Raw genomic sequence first — 18,765 nt, forward strand, 5'->3', positions numbered from 1 at the left:
GGGGGCAGAAACCGAAGAACCGAGATTCCTTTGCTGAGCAAACATAGCGAGGAGGCCAGTGAGATTTTAGCTTCAGGGTATTGGACTCAGTCTCCTCAAATACTTCTAACCAGAAGGTTTGAGTTAGTGGGGTGTCCCATGACCATGATCTCAGTAGCATTTAGCTTAAACGTCTTCCAGGCACCGAATTCAGGGTTCTAGGTTCTGGGCCGCCCTCTCCCCCGTCCCCCCACCCCCACCCCCGCTCCCCACTTTCCCAACACACACACACTCACTCTCTCTCACATGCTTGGGGCAAGAAACCCGGATTCAGCACATTTCTCCAGGACCCTTCCACATGGAGGGGAGGGAGCCGCAGGAGGAGCCATTTTGCTAAGAAAAACTCACTTGAAGCATCTCCAAAAAGAAGTCCTTAGAGTCCTCCCCGCCCCCCAGTTGGGACGCGCGCACTCCTAGTCGGCTACAGAACCCCTGGCCACTGGGCGATTTAACGAGGTCCTCTTTTAGATCCACCGAAGCGGCCCGGAAGCCGTGGCCGCCTTCCAGAGGGGGACTGGGAGAACCTAGGGGGACCCACAGAGGCCCCGGGGGGTCGCCGGCGAGCAGGGCGCGCTGACCCGGGCCCCGCGGACAGAAGCGCAGGTGAGCAGCCGGAGCTGGGCTCGCCGCCGCCGCCCCCGCCCCCGTGCCTCCGCCCCGCGGCGCCCCACCCCTCCCCGCGCGGGGGCCGGGGGTCGGGCGAGGGCTCTGCCCAACCGCCGGGGGGGCTTTGACGGGAAGTGGGGCGGCGACGTGGGAACCCCCGGACCGGGCGACCGTGCCCGGCCCGCCAGGGTGCGTCCAGGCGCGGGGCCACCACCTCCCCGCGAGCGCTGGGCGCGGCGGCCGCGGGAGCCGCAGGTGGTTCCCCGGGCCGGCCCTTTTCTCCTCCCCCTTTCCTTTCTTTCGCCTCCCCTCCCTCTCGCCCGGTGTCGGCGGCACTTCCCCCGCTTCCTCCTCCCTCTCCAATCGGGAGGGAGGGAAGGAGTCGCCGGCTCTTTCCTGCCTCCCTGCAAACTTCAGCGGGACTCGCGTCTCCACTCGCTGCCTCGCCCGCCGCGCCCCCAGCCCGGGAGCTGCTCCTCGAACTTCCTTTGGCCGCGCGGCCCGGGAACCCTGGCGGCTGGAAGGGCGCCGCCGGGCGCCAGGCGGCCGCCGCTCGGACCCTCCGGAGCCCTTCCCCGCGGCTCCCCGGGCGGCCGCCGCTCCTCCTCGCCGCCCGCCCGCCCGTCGGTCCGTCCCGCCCGCCCGCCTCGCCGCTCCTCGGCGGGTAGGAGCCTCCCGGCTGCCCCCTCGGCGCCCCGCCGCCGCCCGGACTTTTCTTTGTGTTGGATGCGGACTGGCGCCCCGCGCCGACGGGGGCCGGACTGAGTGCCGCGCTCGCCCGCGCCGCCCGGCCCGGCCATGCCCTTCCACCAGAGGACCGTGGAGCCCGCGCGACTGCGCCAGCCGGAGGCGGCCGGGGCGGCGGGCGCGCCGCTCTTCCGCTCGCTGGAGCAGGTCAGCTCGCACGCCCTGGTCTGCCTGCTGGAGCAGCTCGCCGACCTGTCGCGCTGCGCCGGGGACATCTTCGGCGAGCTCGAGGGACAGGCGGCCGCCCTGGGCCGCCGCACCGCAGCGCTGCACCGCCGCCTCGACGCCCTGCACGCCGCCACCGCGCGCCTCGACCACCGCCGAGTGAAAATCCGTGAGTGGCAAGCGGCTCGGGGGAGGGGAACGAGGCGGGGAGGCGCCCAGCCTGCTGCTCACTCCCGCCCCCTGGCGGCCCCGAGCCGGCTCTCGGGCATCCGCGCGGAACCCCGGAGCCCCGGCCCAGCGCGAGGGTCGGGCTTTCGAGTGGGGACGGCGGGACCCGAGACCCGGCGGCCGTGCAGGTGGCGGGCGCGTGTGGCGCTCTTGGGTTCCGAAGGTTCCTGGCCGCCTCGAAGGAGTGGGCGCCCTGATGGAGTGTGAGAATTGGGCTGGCCCCGTCCCACTGTCCACTCCTTCCCTCTTGTTTGTCTGTGTGGGAGGCTGAGAGGAGCCCCGGGGGCGCTGTAGGCAGAGGAGGAGCCGAGGTCGTGGGAGAAGGGTCAGGGAAAGGTAGTCTGTTGGAGAAGCAGGGTACCACATAGGTATGGACTTACGGTGATTCCAGTGCTTGAGACTTCAGGAGGATCCGTTTGTGAAAATCTCTGAGGATCTCAGCGAGCGTTGGGGCTGCATTCACCTCTCTGACCGGTGCTCTTACCTACGTACAAACAAAAGTCCGCTTTTAGTTCAGCGTTTTCTTTTTTGGTGCTGATTTTTGCCTCTTCCCGACCCCCGGCCCCTTCACTGACCCACCAGCTCTTTATAGTTCTGGGAGCCTTGACCTCGTAGTGAGACTCGGCATCCCATTCGTCTTTGTCTAACCTCCCCCAACTCTGAAAATCAAGTCTCTGTCCTGAGGTAGTGATCTCTCCAAGCATCTATTTCATTTCAGCAGCTTAACCAGCTCCAGTGAATGAAGTAACTGGAATTTCCTGTTGGCCCAAAGTAGAGAAACTTTCAGTGTGATGTTTATGTGGTTTCTCCCCTTTTGGTACATGGACTTGGTCATATTCCTCAGTGTAAAGAGTAAAGTGGAGATGGTTGATGCATTGCAGGGTGGGAGGGGAGGTGTTGGTGTAAAACACGCCTAGATTTCAGCAGCTGTGGATGAAATACTGTCTCTCTTAGAATCACTTCATATGCAATCTTGAATAGCTGGTTTACATTTTTTTTTTCATCCTTGCTAGAAAAGCTTAGCTATATTTTACCACTTTACAACTGAAACAGTTCAAGTTTTTAGTACTTTAATACTGGTGAGATTGTTTGCTGTAATACATCTTTCTCCAAGTTGTGAAGTTATGTGATGGTTTTACATTTTACAGTTCATCTCTCTGATATTGCTGTCAACACATCCTTATAAGTTGTGGGCTGTTCTCAACCAGGGAAAGTTCCCCCCATTCCTCCCCCACCAAAAAAAAGTTAGAAAGGGGGAAAAAAAGTCAAAATGGTCTCATAAAGTTGTTGGACATAACAAGAATATATCTACTTAATGTGAATACTGACCTCATGCATCAGGATATACTGTCTTAGTGGAATGTCATTGTCATCTCAGTAATCACTAGATGCTTCTATGCCTTTCCCTTGTAGAGTGTCTGTGTGTAGGTGAAGGAGAATTTCACCCTTGAGGAATGCTGTGATGAGGCAGATCTGACTGCTAGGTGAACTGATCTATTGTGGGAACTGAAAGACAAGAGAAAACTCCCTGGAGGTCAAGAACTCCTTCTTTTGCCAGTTTTGTTTTACATCTGAACATATCACTTTTCTCTCTTTTCATACATATGCACCAATAGTTAAGGTTCATAGTCAAAATCCCCCAAGTTCCCTGAATTAACTAAGGTTGGTCCTAATTAGTGACTGAAGTAACTCTCTTCAGAACTTTTCACAAGTTTCTTTGAATCTTTGGCTTTGATTTCATACTGGAAAACCTGGCTCATCCTTCTTTTTAATGATGGAGAAGGAAGGCTTTTATTAAATATAATTATGTCTGAGAGTGGAAGTACACATATAGAGAAGAAAGCTGAACTATAAAGACATGGTGTTTTTGTGGTTTTTCACCTTCACACACTTAACTTTTTTATATGCTAAGATGCATTGCAACACTATGCATTCATCTTATTTAGACTCTGTTAGGATTCTTTTTTTTTTTTTTTAATGTCTTGTTCCTGTGTAAAAGCTACATTTTGAAGTCATTTTGGTCCCCTTTCAGGCAGGCCTAGAGAATAACATGCTACATTAAAATGGACGCATAGACTTTTAGACTTGAAACTGCCTGTAAAGGACATCTCTTTCATTAACTCTTAACAAGGGAGGAAATCGAGTCCAAGAGAGTTGAAGTGATTCGCCCCAGGTTAGGTGGTGGGCTAATGGCACAGCTGGGCCTGGAGCGCAGACCTGATTGACTCGCCTCCTGTCCCACTGCATATATCCTGCCCCTTTTAGGGTCACGTGGGAGTGGGGAACAATTTAGATACATTCCATAAACAGTCCCAAGGATGACAATGACCGTTTAATTTCATCCTTCTTGTCAGATAAACCTTGTAATGAGTCTCCCAAGGAGCAAGTAACAGAACTGAACAGTTTATCAGAAGCCAGAGTGCAGCAGCAGTGTATATTTCACTGCCTGATGGGTCTCTACTATAATCAAGGGTGTGAGTGGAGCTGTTTAAAAAACGTATACACTTTTATCTTTCCAATACAGAAACAGCATTTTAGTCCTGTGGGCGAGCCTTGCCTCAATAATTCTGAGAAGTATCTAGTCAAGTTTGCCATTCCTCAAAATCTCATAGGTAGTCATCCAAAATAATTTTTTTGTTATGATTGGGGATAACATACATCATTTTTTCCCTCCTGCTTATCCTTAAAGACTCCCCTAATGCTTCCCCCAACACCACCAGGTTGGAGGGAGGGTTCCCATGGCATCCAGTATAGGCATCTGTTCGGTCCCTCCATCCCCACGTTTACCAGTGTGGGCTGAAATCCTCTATTCATTTCTGCTCCCCTCTGCTAGGTAGCAAGCTCTGAGGTCAAGGATGGTTGCATCTTTGTTTTTCCAAAGTTTAAAACAGTGCCTGGAATGCGACAGCTCAATCGATATTTGAACTGAACTAATATTTAGTTTCCTAGTGCTCAGTGTCAGGAAGAATAACTACAAAAACCTTTGGGAGGGACTGTTACACTGACTGCTGCAAGTCTGCACGAACAAGACAATTGCTTTATTTTATTTTATTTATTGTTTTTTTTAAAAGGAACATTTTGTTTACTTATTTTTGGCTGCGTTGGGTCTTTGTTACTGTGCATGGGCTTTCTCTAGTTGCGGCGAGCGTGGGCTACTCTTTGTTGCAGTGTGCGGGCTTCTCATTGCAGTGGCTTCTCTAGGTGTGCAGGCTTCAGTAGTTGTGGCATGCGGGCTCAGTAGTTGTGGCACACGGGCTTAGTTGCTCCGCGGAATGTGGGGTCTTCCCAGACCAGGGATAGAACCCATGTCCCCTGCATTGGCAGGCAGATTCTTAACCACTGTGCTACCAGGGAAGTCCCGACAATTACTTTAAAAACAAATGAAAGAGTGAACTTTCTGCCTCTTTAAGGTTATGAGTATACTTCCATAAAAGTCAAATGTCGTTAATTCTGCCGACAAAATAAGTTCCCATTGAGAATAGTGACAGTGGCCAGAAATCTGGGTAGTTACATCTTGGCTCTGTAAGTAATGGAAACAGACGTTTCTATACAGAAATCAGTAGACACTCGATCTAACAGCCCTGTATTATTTTTAAACCCTGAGTGATTTGTTTCTTTTTATAATTAATAATAACATTATACTATGTAGCACTTTTATAACTGAAAGAATGTTTTTCAATTCTTGCGAGGTAGGAAGGCCAGGTTGTAGTATATCCGTTTTATGGACAAAGAAATGGAAGTTCTGGAATTAGTAAGAGGTATGCATATACAGACATAGAGTCTTCTGATTTCTAGTCCCAAACTTCACCTTAACAGTGCTTCCTGGGTGAATACGAAATGTAATTGTCGAAACAGAATCGGGAAAAAAGATGATTTGCTGGCTTTTTTCCCTTATAGTTCCAGAAAAGCAGATTCTTCTCCTCCTTAGATTCTAGAAGTGTTCTAAGTTCAGGGAGGTTTGTTGTGTTGCACGACTGTAGGGGCACCATTCACACCTTAGTGTATGTTAACTGTGCTTCCGTGGGGTTGGTGCGGTACTCAGCGTGGGCACCCGTACGTGATGGCCTTGGTAGAATGTATACAGTCTTTATAGGTGAGATAAATGGCATTCAGGGTAGCTTGCTGGCAGAAAGATCGTATGGGCACTGTTTTTGCATAAACAAGGTGTGGGTTTGTATTGTCTCTATTAGGCAGACACTATAGCCTAATACTTTCTGGGTGGTGCTTTAAGTGTCAAGCTGCATTGTCCTACCTCACAATGACTGTTCTCCTGACCCAGCCAGAGGGTTGGCTGGTCCTGATGTCAGAGTATCTTTGCTTTTTTCTCAGAGTGAGTAGTCTTTCATGCAAGGTGCTTGTCAGAGTTGGGAAGACAGTACAGACTTCACTGCACTCTTAAGAACAGGTTGTGTGATTGTTTTTGTGCCTGCCTGCCTGCTGATAAATGTTTGTTATTTCTAGTGACATTGGCATAAGACTTGCTTTCATTGAAACATACCACATGCTGGGGAGGATGTTGGTGTGGAAATGAGGTCTCCACCCACCTCTAATCCCTGGAGGGTCCCTAAATGTACTAATGGAAACTGACAGCTGAGTGGCCAGATTGCACCTCAGGTTTAGGCGGCCGCAGGAGATGAAGCAGTGTTTCCCATACTTGCCTGGCCTTAAGAACTGCCTGGAACTCTCGTTTAAGTTACGGATTCCCAGACCCTTCCAAAGCTTGTTGAGCCGGAGTCTCCAGTATACTTAACAAGTGCCCTTGTGTTCTTAGAGGACCGGGAAGAGTGTTGAAATAGACAGGAAAGCTCATTGGGTTGAGAATTGGGAGACTTGAGTCTGGCTTCACCTCTGCCATTTTCTAATGCAGATTTGGAGCAATTTATTCAAAACCTCCTTTCCTTAAGTGTAAAATAGAGACTTTGTCTAAAATAACCTCTATGGGCCTTTCCAGTTTTGGCATTTTGAGATGCCAATGAGGGGTTACTATCTGATAATAGTATCTCAGATGACCTTGTAAATACAACTTTGATCAATAATCTCTCTCTGATTCTTATCGTTAGGCATCTAAAAAAGTGTGTCTAAAATCAATTCTTTATGACCGTACGGACTCTTTTAACTCATATTTTACCCACATGGAGTGCATGGAGCTTCACATCTTGAGGGGTTAGTCATTTTCCAAACAGATCTGGTAGGTACTTGTTTCAAACTTGCGTATATCCTGCCCACAGTCCATTCATAGCTTCCTCTTCATCTTTGAAAAGTGATAACATCATTTTGGAAAGAGAACTGTTTAAATGCATTTGCCATATGTTAGATTTCTTAAAAAGAGAGTTATTTTTGAAAAAAAATTATGAGCATATATTGCTTAAGCCGAAACATCAATCTACTCTTCGACTCCTGGGTACTGAAACTATAATTACTTGGTTTAAAAAGCTACCTACATTTAGGTTGAAATGATTTATTAAGCAACTATCTGGTTTTCCGCTATATGAGAGGAAGAGCCAATATTAAAATTTCATCTGTACGTATTGTGTTAGGATTGGGACTAGCAAATGAAAAAGCTTTTACATAATAGGAGAGAAATCTTTGAGAGTCCTAATATTTTGGAAGAAAATTTAGAAACAGAGAAGAATAACACAGTGTTTGCCTCTGGCTATCATTTTAATATGTTTTAAAAAAGCACATTTTAAGTATAAAATAAAATGGTTTGCACCTAACTAAGCACCTAGTAACTTATTTAACTCTGTTTCTTCTCAAATTGGTTTATATCCTGGAATGAATTAATTTTGCAAGATTTGAAGTTCAAAATCAGCAGGATGGTGCTGGATGATGTTACAGTTGTGGCAGCGGATGTTACATTTGTGCTGTGCGCCTTAGCAGCACTTTAGACAAATGTAGCAAAAGAGATGGAGCATCTGGTTTTTTTTTGTTTTTTGTTTTTTTTAATAGTGCTGCAGTGAACATTGTGGTACATGTCTCTCTCTTTTTAAAAAAAATTTATTTATTTATTTATTTATTTATTTTTGGCTGCATTGGGTCTTCGTTGCTGCGTGCGGGCTTTCTCTAGTTGTAGTGAGCAGGGGCTACTCTTTGTTGCGGTGCGTGGGCTTCTCATCGTGGTGGCTTCTCCTGTTGTGGAGCACGGGCTCTAGGTGCATGGGCTTCAGTAGTTGTGGTGCGCAGGCTCAGTAGTTGTGGCACACAGGCCTAGCTGCCCCGTGGCATGTGGGATCTTCCCCGACCAGGGCTCAAACCAGTGTCTCCTGCATTGGCAGGCGGATTCTTAACCACTGCACCACCAGGGAAGTCCGGAGCATCTGTTTTTGAATGAGGATTCTTCTGAGAAAAGGCCCTGGAGGTCCCAGCCTCAGTCCCTTTCCTTGTGAATTAAATGACATGTCTGTGAGAGCATTTAGCATCACTCCAACAAAAAAAATGACATCAGTGGTATCAATATCTAGGCAGCAGCACAATTCCAGTTTCTGGTATTGGGCTGTCTTTTCGGCAACTTTGTATTGTCTGATAGTGAGGACAGCTAATGTCAGAGCACTTGCTATAGGCCAGACACTTTACTATGTACCACAGCTCCAGGAAATGGATACCATTATTATTTGTGTTTGGCAGATGATGCAGCTAAGCCACAAATAATTTGTTTGTCTGCATTCACAGCTAGTAAGCAACAGAGCTGGGACTTGAACCCAGGCAGACCTGTGTCCAGAGCCTGTCCTAACCATTCTGCGGTACTGTCTCTCCTCAAGTCATGATATTTTGTACTCAGATGAGGAAAGCTGATGCTAAGAGGATATGGCAGAAGCCTGGCAAATGTCTTGTGGGGGCGGACCGGGGGAAACTCTTAAGTCTTTTGATCTTCTCCCTTTTCCTTCTTTTTTGGTTTTGAAACCTCTCAAACTATTAGCATATAGGCAAGAAATTTGAGACATGCCTCTGAAGTACTTAGCACAGTGCTTGGCACACAGCTAATGTGTATTTAGCCTTTGCTGTTGTTTTGATGACAGTGAAGGCTGAGTTAGCATCTGAGGGTCCATGCATGTTCATGTACTACTGCAGGGGGCCCAGTCCGTCTGAGGCCGCTCACTGAAGCCTAGAAGATGAAGCTTTGGTCAGAGATAAATGTATAGATACTTCTCATTTGAAAACCAGAGAGTTCTGCCCAGGATCTTAAAGTACATGTGATTCCTGACAGGAAGGTGGGAAGGGTGGTGGTTTCTTTCTGCCTCCCAGGGGTCTGGCCTGTGGAGCTGGGGTTGGAGGAGCGAGCCTTTCTCCCGGGGCCTTTCTGAGGATGTCTGAGAGCCCTCTTCACCTCCATTTCCTCCTTTCTCCTTGTAGCAACTGCAGACCCAGCTCAGCTCCCACTGGGTTCTTAGCTCTAAGAGCGTCCCCTTTACCCCAGATGCCCAGGGAGCTGTCAGCACCTAAACGCTGCTCCTACCTGATTTCACATCCCCACTCAGAACTTGAGGGGAGCTGCTCAGACCTCAGCTTTCCCTGGGCATCTTGGGACACAGAGCAGTTGTTAGCACTATTTCATTCACCTCGTGTTTCCCACACTTTCTGAGTTATCAGATGCACCTGGACCCTGTTTAAAAACAGATTCCCAGAGATTCTGGAGACTCTGAGTCAGCAAGTCTGGGGTGAGGCCAGGAACACGCCTGGCTGACAAGTACCCCCAGGTGATTCTGATTAACCGAGTTTTGGAAACACCAGTCTGTGCTACGTGTTAGGAATCTGGTCCATTGAAGATGGCAGGCTAGTCCTCCATTCATGCAGTGTATTTGGGGTTATTCTGCTAGTGGTGAGTTGTGAGGGGTACAAGAGGAACAGGGTCCTTCTTCAGGTGCTTTACCATATGGTGTCAATGATTCAATATGTAAGTAAATATTAAGGAATTAACCATTATTGACAACATCATTTCCTCCCTTCTGGAATAAGATTTTTTTTTCCCCTGTGGGATGGTGGGAATTTTCTTCCATTAGTATTCTTTTATTTTCACTTATTCTTCTGATTTGTTTCACAAGAAATTACCCACCCCCACCCCCAGAGGAAAGCAGTGTCTTGCTTGGGGAGAACAAACAACTGTTTCTGGTTATTCTGCAGGGAAATCCTCTCTTGTTCTTTCCTCTACTTTTTACCCCTTCAGATTAAAAGCTGGTAAAGTACTGTGTGGGGGATTGTGCAGTAACTGGCTGATTAAAACGGCAATGACACATGGTAAAATAAAATGGGGGCTTGCTACATGGCTATATTAGACATCCGACGAAATGTTCTGAGGACTCAGAGAGCACAATGTATATATAGCAAAGGAAATCGAGTTAAGTGGAGGCTATGCTATGCACAGCCAACTTATGCCTGACTATGTTGGCATCTGAGAACGACCGTTGAGGCGCTCTGCTATCTCCCCGCTGATGGTCTGGCTGCGGTGACCACTATCTAGGCAAGGGCGCCGCCTTCCATCTCTCAGGATGTTCCAGCTGTGCTTAGCTAGCTGGTGGCATCTCAGGGAGCTCCAGGTAGCCTGACTCTACAGCTGGGATTCTTTGCTTCTGCATTATATGAGGGCTAAGGTTGGTGGAAAATCATGATGCGTTCCAAATAATCTTAGCATAACTTTTCATTTAATTTACTGAATAGGCAATACATTTGCATTGTTGAAAAAAATATATACAAAGTTATGCATTGAAAAGTCTCACTCCTGCTTCTGTCCCCTTTCTGCCTTGTCCTCCCCCACTGCACTAGAATAACCACTTTATTAACTTCTCTGTATTCTTCCAGAATTTCTTCATGCAAACATAAAAATGTTAATTTATGTTATTTTCCTTTCATTTGCTATCTATCAATATATAATTTCTGGATTGTCCTATTGCCTTTCTTTATTTGTATATGTGATCCAAAGTGATTATTTTCATTATTTTTCTGTATGTCTTTTAAGCCAGTTTCTTTTTTATTTGTAAAATCGAAGTTAACTCTTTTTTTTTGTTAGAGAATGCAGTTGATTTGGGAAAAACAAGATTAATTAATCTTGAAATGGATTGTTAATCTAACCACCTTCTTAAATGTTTTTTATTGCCAGTGCTTTGATTTAGATACATTTAAAATATGAGCTTCCCAAGAGATGATTAATCTTTTCCTGTATTAACAAAGGAAAAGGGAGGAGGGGCTTCTGTTAAATGTTTGTAAGAACACAGCGTAAGTTGAGTTTATTTAAAAGTGGGCATTTTCTGCCTTTTATCTGGATATCCAGCATGCTGCATGTGAATTACTTCCTGACGTGGGAGGGGACTATTACTGATATAGGGCTGCATTTGAATTTTAGTGTGGAATGTTTTACTCTGAGATAGTGACTTCATTAGCTAAATAAATGCATATGATCCGGAGGTCTGCTTGGTATTTTAACTTCACTGGCTTGGTTATATCTACCTTGACTGCAGAGTACAGTGCAGAGTGACACTCACAGATATTTGAATGAAGCAACTATGGACATTTGAGTTATTTTTTTCCTGGTTGTCAGCCTGCTTAAGACCAAAGGTTGGTACTGAATTAGTATAGAAATGACTAACTTAAACATTATTCATGAGTGTAGACTCAGAAACTTAATCATTGAATTACACAGCCTACCGCGTAGTTCTGTGTAAATAAAAGTACATTAAAAAGCTTTCAGCCTTGGGGCTTCCCTGGTGGTGCAGTGGTTGAGAATCTGCCTGCCAATGCAGGGGACACAGGTTCGAGCCCTGGCCTGGGAAGATCCCACATGCCGCGGAGCAACTAGGCCCGTGAGCCACAATTACTGAGCCTGCGTGTCTGGAGCCTGTGCTCCGCAGCAAGAGAGGCCACGATAATGAGAGGCCCGCGCACCGCGATGAAGAGTGGCCCCCGCTTGCCACGACTAGAGAAAGCCCTCGCACAGAAACGAAGACCCAACACAGCCATAAATAAATAAATTAATTAAATAAATAAACCCAAAGTTAAAAAAAAAAAAAAAGTAAGCTGAAATATTTAAAAAAAAAATCTTTCAGCCTTGCAAAGTATGTCATCAAACAGTTCTGATTATAAAATTATAATGTATATTCATCATATATTTCAGACCTGTAAAGTACAGAGAATATAAAGAAGAAAAAGTATTACAACCTAGGGAGTGTCCATTTCCTCTTTTTTTTTTTCTGGTTAATAACTATGTATGGATCTATCTATAAGTATAGCAATAGATAGCACTTTTTTTTTTTTTAAGGATATTTATTTTACTTTTTTTTTTTTAAAGGAATTCCTTTATTTTTATTATTTATTTATTTATTTATTTTTGGCTGTGTTGGGTCTTCGTTTCTGTGAGGGCTTTCTCTAGTTGCGGCATGCGGGGGCCACTCTTCATCGCGGTGCGCGAGCCTCTCACCGTCGCGGCCTCTCTTGTTGCGGAGCACAGGCTCCAGACGCGCAGGCTCAGTAGTTGTGGCTCACGGGCCTAGTTGCTCCGCGGCATGTGGGATCTTCCCAGACCAGGGCTCGAACCCGTGTCCCCTGCATTGGCAGGCAGATTCTCAACCACTGCGCCACCAGGGAAGCCCGGTAGCACTTTTAACAGAACGGGGAACATCACTGTTGCTATATAATTTTTTGTCCTGATCTTTTTCTTTTTTTTTTTAAAGGTTTTTTGTTTTTTTTATTTAAATTTATTTATTTATTTATTTATTTATTTATTTATTTATTTTTGGCTGTGTTGGGTCCTCATTTCTGTGCGAGGGCTTTCTCCAGTTGCGGCGAGCGGGGGCCTCTCTTCATCGCGGTGCGCGGGCCTCTCACTGTCGCGGCCTCTCATGTTGCAGAGCACAAGCTCCAGACGCGCAAGCTCAGTAGTTGTGGCTCACGGGCCTAGTTGCTCCGCGGCATGTGGGATCCTCCCAGACCAGGGCTCGAACCCGTGTCCTCTGCATTGGCAGGCAGACTCTCAACCACTGTGCCACCAGGGAAGCCCTGTCCTGATCTTTTAAAACCTAGCTTATATTGTGAGAATTTCCCCCAGGTCATTGACATCCAGAGGCTGTTTTAAATAGGAGAAGCATTGGGGTGCATCTCTCTGACAATCTCTTACTTTGCTTTGGCTCCCAAGTGAAGTCCTTATGATGTTCCCAGGGGTCTGTGTGTCCACACAAGAGTTATCAAGCAGACAGAATTTTTTTTCTTTTCTCCTGGTGCTTCGTAGGGTTTGTTCTGTGTTTAGTTATTTGAGAACTTGTCAATGGCACTCATGAGTAGTGTCTAGGAGAGGATGTGTTGGAGTTTTATCCGTTAGTCCAGTGGATTGCTAAGTCTTTGTCATTATCCCCATCTGCTTGAAAAATTCATCATATTTTATGTCTAAGATTGTTTGCCCAATACCACGGTTCTCTGTATCCTTGCAGCAAACAGATCGTTGAGTCAAAAGATAGTTGTCTCCTTCCTTCTTTATTGGTTCTTTAGTTGAGCTGCCTTCCTGTTGTACTAATAAATATTATGTTGCTGTTTTTCCTCTGAAGGTACATTTCTTTTTCCCTTGAAACACAAGTAACATTTCCTTTTTCCCTTCACCAAAATGGCAATTAGAAATCTGTCTCAAGGTTTCTCACCTTGGCGGGCACCTTGTCTTGGCAACATATGGGGTCTGTTTAGATTAAGCTCAACAAGATTTAAAAACAAAGGTCTGTCAACTATCTCTTGCTGCAACTTTGGTTCTTGTTTTGTGGAAAGATGAGGATTAACCTTGTTCCTTTTATTGTAAATGTTGGATGGTTTAGTTGAAAAATGAATAGTCTGTGGAAAAATAGGGGGACGGGGCAAATTCACTCATGATAACGGTGGCAGGGGATGAAGGTGTGTAATGGGTGGGAGAAATGTCTTTGAGTGCCATTAGTACATTTCACATAATCTAAATATATTGCTTGTAAATTGCCCAGTCTGCTTAATAATAAGTATTTACATTAACATTGATGCGATGACATTTGTAGCTAACATTTGTAGGCTACTTACTGTGGGCCAGTTTCATTAATCCTCATAAAAACTGTGTAAGAGAGACATTACCACCCCCACTTTACTGATTTTACTGAGGGGCACAGAGAGGTAAGGTAATTTGCCCAAGGTCACAGAACTGGTAAGTGGTAGAGACAAAATATGGTATAGGTGAGTTCTGTGTTTAAACATTTTATTTGCATGATTTTAGTTAATTTTTGTGAACTTTTAAGTTCATTTTAATATTGAAAAATTTCTGAATATGCCTAGGGGTTGATAGGTATTTTCTATTTTATTCTGGTTATTTTTAATCATTTTGCCACTAGCCCAGTGGCATGACCCATGGAGGTGAATTAGCAGCCCACGTGACAGTGCTCTTGTGAATCTGTAGAGAATTAATAAAGTTTGCCTGGTTGTTTGGGCTGCGCTGATGAAAGGTGCTCTCGTCTCTAAATACAAAGTCTTTTTGTTAATGCGGCCCATCTTCTGGTCTCTTTTCCTTTGCCAGACATTCATGATCAGTGTCAGAAGAGAGGTGATATAGGAACAAATTCAATTTCAGGCTTATTTTTATTTAGTGGTATGTTAAGGGGGCAAATTCTCTTCTTGCCTTTCCCTTCTCTCCCCAAGCCTGCTGTATTTAAATACTGTGACACTGTAACATGCTATCTCAAGCGTATACCTCAAGGAAATGGCTTAGTTTACTTGTTAGTGACGGAGGAGGAGAGTAGCTGGTTGATACTCCGCTCTCTAGCACATTTACCTGTGTTAACGGAAAATACCTTTAACCGCGTGATGCTTGCTGGTGGCAGCGGCCATGGGAATTGGGATCCATGACCATTAACTTAAATCAGCAGTTCTCAGAGTGTGATTCCTGGGCCAGGAGCATCGGCATGTCCTGGGAACTTGCTGGAAATGCAAAATCTTGGCCCCCACCCCAGGCCTACTAAGTCAGAATACATGTGGGTGGGCTCAGCAGCCCTTCTAACAGCCCTCCTCCAGGTGATTCTGATGCTGGAGTTTGAGAACCGCTGTCTGCATTATCAGCTGGCCCGGGGCCAGAGGAGGGAATCTTCTTAGAGACCTGTAGCCTGCGCTGTGCTTGGGGCAGTGACTGGGGCTGCAAAAGCTGAATCCCCAGAGGGCTCTTTACCGAGCTTGCGCCTCCGCTGGGGCAGTTCGGGTTTATGAACGCGGGCTTCATTACCATACAACCATACAACGGGATTCTTGCCATAAGAGTCTCGGAACCCTGCCAGTCTGTGCCTCAGGGGCACACGGGCTAGCTGGCCTTCTCTTTGGAGATTAATAACCTGCCCCCTGGGCTTGCTCATCGTCCTCAGGACTAAGGGCAGCCTCTCTGATTTCCCTTTTCCCAGGAACTTTAAACAGCATCTAGAGAGCAGGGAGGTGACTCACCACAATCATGGGATAGGGACACAGTTTCTAAACAAAATCTGAAGGGAGAGGATTATTCTTTCTAAATACTGATGACATAAAACCCCCATTTCGATATTTTAGTGAGTGCCTCCTAACTAAGAAACGTAACTGGGGAAACTTGAGGCAGACATGGGAAATTTTACTTGTGGATGGGACTTACACATTTGAATAAACGTGAGAAAAATATACAACGTCATATATACAACTCATAAATACAATGAGTTGTAAATATACAACTCATAAACATATTGAGTACTTGGTGTTCTGTTGCTGGTGGTGGAATCCTATTTTGCTTTACCCAATATAATTCAGCTTTTCCATTGATTATTTTCTTATTTACGTAAGCTGTCTATAAATTAGCTGTTAGTACAGTATAATCCACTGTAATTTGGAGAGGTCATAGATAATTGAAACAGTTTGATAATGGCTGCAGAGCCTAGTAAAGAGACAGGCTGTGTGACCTTGAATAAATTACTTAACCTCTCTGTGCTGTGTTTTCTCCTTGGTAAAATGGGTATTGTGTTAATGGTAGTTGTGTGGATAAAATGAGATATATAGAACAGTGCCTGGCCCATACAAACAAGAAATATTGGCTGATAGGTACTTTGGATTAGCCCTTACTATTTTTTTTTTAAATAAATAAATTTATTTATTTATTTATTTTTGGTTGTGTTGGGTCTTCGTTTCTGTGCGAGGGCTTTCTCTAGTTGTAGCAAGCGGGGGCCACTCTTCATCGCGGTGCGCGGGCCTCTCACTATCGCGGCCTCTCCCGTTGCGGAGCACAGGCTCCAGACGTGCAGGCTCAGTAGTTGTGGCTCACGGGCCCAGTTGCTCCGTGGCATGTGGAATCTTCCCAGACCAGGGCCCGAACCCGTGTCCCCTGCATTGGCAGGCGGATTCTCAACCACTGCACCACCAGGGAAGCCTGGCCCTTACTATTTAAAAAAAACTTTTAACTTGTTTTTCTGAGTGTATTTCAAAACTGAAGTGTAAATAAAGTTAAGACTTTGGACTTAATTATTTGTTTGGACCCTAATAGTGTAATTTCCTGATGAGTGTTCTGGTTAATTGTGTTCTGGTTGATTGAGTTTTCTAGATAGCTGATAATTAGGTTTGATAATTGGGTTGATTGTGGGACTTTAGGATCATTGTTTTGGATATCATGATAATTCAGTTCTGAAGGTCTAGAATATTGGATTAAATTTATTCAGGGTGTTCTCTAAAAATAGTGTTTTGGTTACATTTTGATATGAGTTTTGATGTCATTTTCCACTTTTCAAACTGGGATCAATCAGATAAAATGAAGTTAGTTAGGGGTTTTGGTTTGTTGAGTTCCAATGAGTTGGTTTTATTACACACATAATCTCTAATTTAGAAACCTATCAAGTTACAAAAGTTAATTTGTAAGTTGTTTTGAACTTGTAATACATTTCCTCTTACAAACCATGTTTCCAAAGCATGACCAGGCTCAGGACACAGGGCAACCCCCGAAAAGCCTGTTCCACCTGAAATATAGATACCCAGACCTACAGTGCCACAGGGTCTAATCATCACATGAGAATTTGCTGTGGGAAAATGGATTATAAATGGCAACCAGGATACAAGATCACATTCTTCTGTCCTCCGAACCCTTTCCCTAAGCTGTGTGACACTGGCTTCATCTATAGCATGAATGATTTGAATCAGGCCTCCAAATTCCGTTTTGGAGGGGAGGGAAGGTAGACTTTATGGTTTTGTGATAGCAGGATGTGTGAGTTATAAAGCTTTGGAAGCAGAGGGTAGGGTGGTTTCCAGGGTGCATAGGTGTATGCGACTGAGCATGTTTTAGGTCTTGTGCTTATTTAGCAGGATCTTGGCTGTGGGCACTCATTACAGTTGAGAGGTCCAGGCCGGGTCGGGGAAGGCGAAGCCACCGGCAGCCTTGCAGGTTCACGTGGGGCAATTGGCAACTGTATGCAGAGCATTTCAAGCTGAGTGTTTGTAATAGGCAGCTGCTCATAGTGCCTCTTTTTCTAGGAGGGTTTAAATGGATGAGGGTCAGCAGTTTTATCAGTTTTAAAAACCCACTTATTATAATCATTATTTTTTTGCTTTTACTTACCTGTTTTATATGAGCATGCATTTACATTTGATTTCTGTTCGAAGGTTGTGTGTATGTGTTTTTTAAATAAACAATATGTAAAGCATTAAAGATCCTTTCCACTTCCACTCAGCATTCTCTGGAAAAGGATCTGAATTGTTTATAGAATCCAGCAAGCTTTTGGTAAAGTACATGTTTTTAAATCATCTTGAACATGTAAAGAAAAGACAGACTTGAGCTTGTTAAAAAAAATTACTCCTGTCAAGTCCCATGTAGCTTCGCCTGTCAAACAAGACTTGAAAATGTTTCCCCCAAGTGGCCATGTCTTAACAATTTATGTCCTTGAGGGAGTTCCTTGGAAGGAACTAAATTCTGGGAGGTCACATTTTTCTTTCAAGTTTGATTTCCAAAGTGAAAATGAACTTCTGTTTTTTAACTTGAACTTTGAAAAAAACTCGACGAAGAGCTTTTAGAACTGTGCAACGATTGTGTTATACGGAACTGGGCTTCCCCATCTCTGTAGCCAGAAATGAATCTTGACAGTTTCCTTTGTAGCTATAAAAATGAAGGGAGAAAGAGAAGAGGTAAAAAATGCTGAGTCTTAGAAATTGTTCTAGCCACTTAAATCTTAGCTACATAAATGTCTGTTTATATTGATGGGACAAGACCAAATAACAATAATTTTTTTTTTCTAGTGAAATATTTTCTCCCTTGGGAAACCACTTTGCCTATTTCTCAGGCTTTCTCATTGAAAACGTATGAATAGCCAGAATCTAGTATTTAGCATAATTAGGAAATGTACAGTTTTGACAGTCCTTGAAAAGGAATATATTTCATGTTTTGAGAGTCATATGTAGTAGTTTAAGTTGAGCCATGGTGAGTATCTGTTTCAGGAAGAATTGGAAAGGATTCTGAATTACCTGTAATGTCGCTTTTGTTCAGATGTTTTTGCTGTAACCATTTTATATTAGAAATAAACCATCATCTTTCAGATGGTATTGCAGATCTAGACAGAGCTGAAGTATCCTGTTAGTATACTGTGGGTTTTCATTTTCCTGGGTCACAGATAATAATTAAATGCTTTACTTTTTAAATCTTATTGTTGAGTGGTGGGTGGTCAGAGGAATAACTATGAAGGGGAAAGAAAATCATAAGGCGGAGGCAGTGATAAAATTCTTCATTGGCTGATACATAGTTATTGCAGCACCTTTAAGAGTAATGTATTGTCCTTAGCATTCAAGGATGTAACTGCTAAGGGTCTGTTAAACTACTCGCTTTGACTTTTCCCTGTGGCTGTAGAGGATTTATGGTGATTCATTTCATGCTTCCTTTGATGACGAGCTGGCTTCATGGCCATGGAAATGAGCAGCGGGGATTGGCTCGTGTGAAAAAACCTATGGACGTGGGTCATATTCTATCGTAGAACCATCTGTCCTTTCCTCTCTATGTATCTAAAATGGTACCTG

The 18,765-nt window shown here is 44.8% G+C and overlaps 1 protein-coding gene across 3 annotated transcripts in view; it reads left to right on the forward strand.

Moving 5' to 3' along the window:
- The first annotated feature begins 936 nt into the window (after positions 1-936).
- NHSL1 (NHS like 1) overlaps positions 937-18,765 on the forward strand; it is a 246,699-nt gene continuing 228,870 nt past the window's right edge. Inside the window, exon 1 of one of the 3 annotated variants that reach the window (XM_057527882.1) lies at positions 937-1,726. In XM_057527882.1, the coding sequence (XP_057383865.1) occupies positions 1,444-1,726 (283 nt within the window). In that variant the 5' untranslated portion in view covers positions 937-1,443. The remainder of the gene's footprint in view (positions 1,727-18,765) is intronic. The other 2 variants (XM_057527884.1, XM_057527883.1) reach the window with 2 other exon arrangements.

The sequence above is a fragment of the Balaenoptera acutorostrata genome, chromosome 14 (assembly GCF_949987535.1).
Source record: "Balaenoptera acutorostrata chromosome 14, mBalAcu1.1, whole genome shotgun sequence".
In the NCBI taxonomy this organism is placed as follows: Eukaryota; Metazoa; Chordata; class Mammalia; order Artiodactyla; family Balaenopteridae; genus Balaenoptera; species Balaenoptera acutorostrata.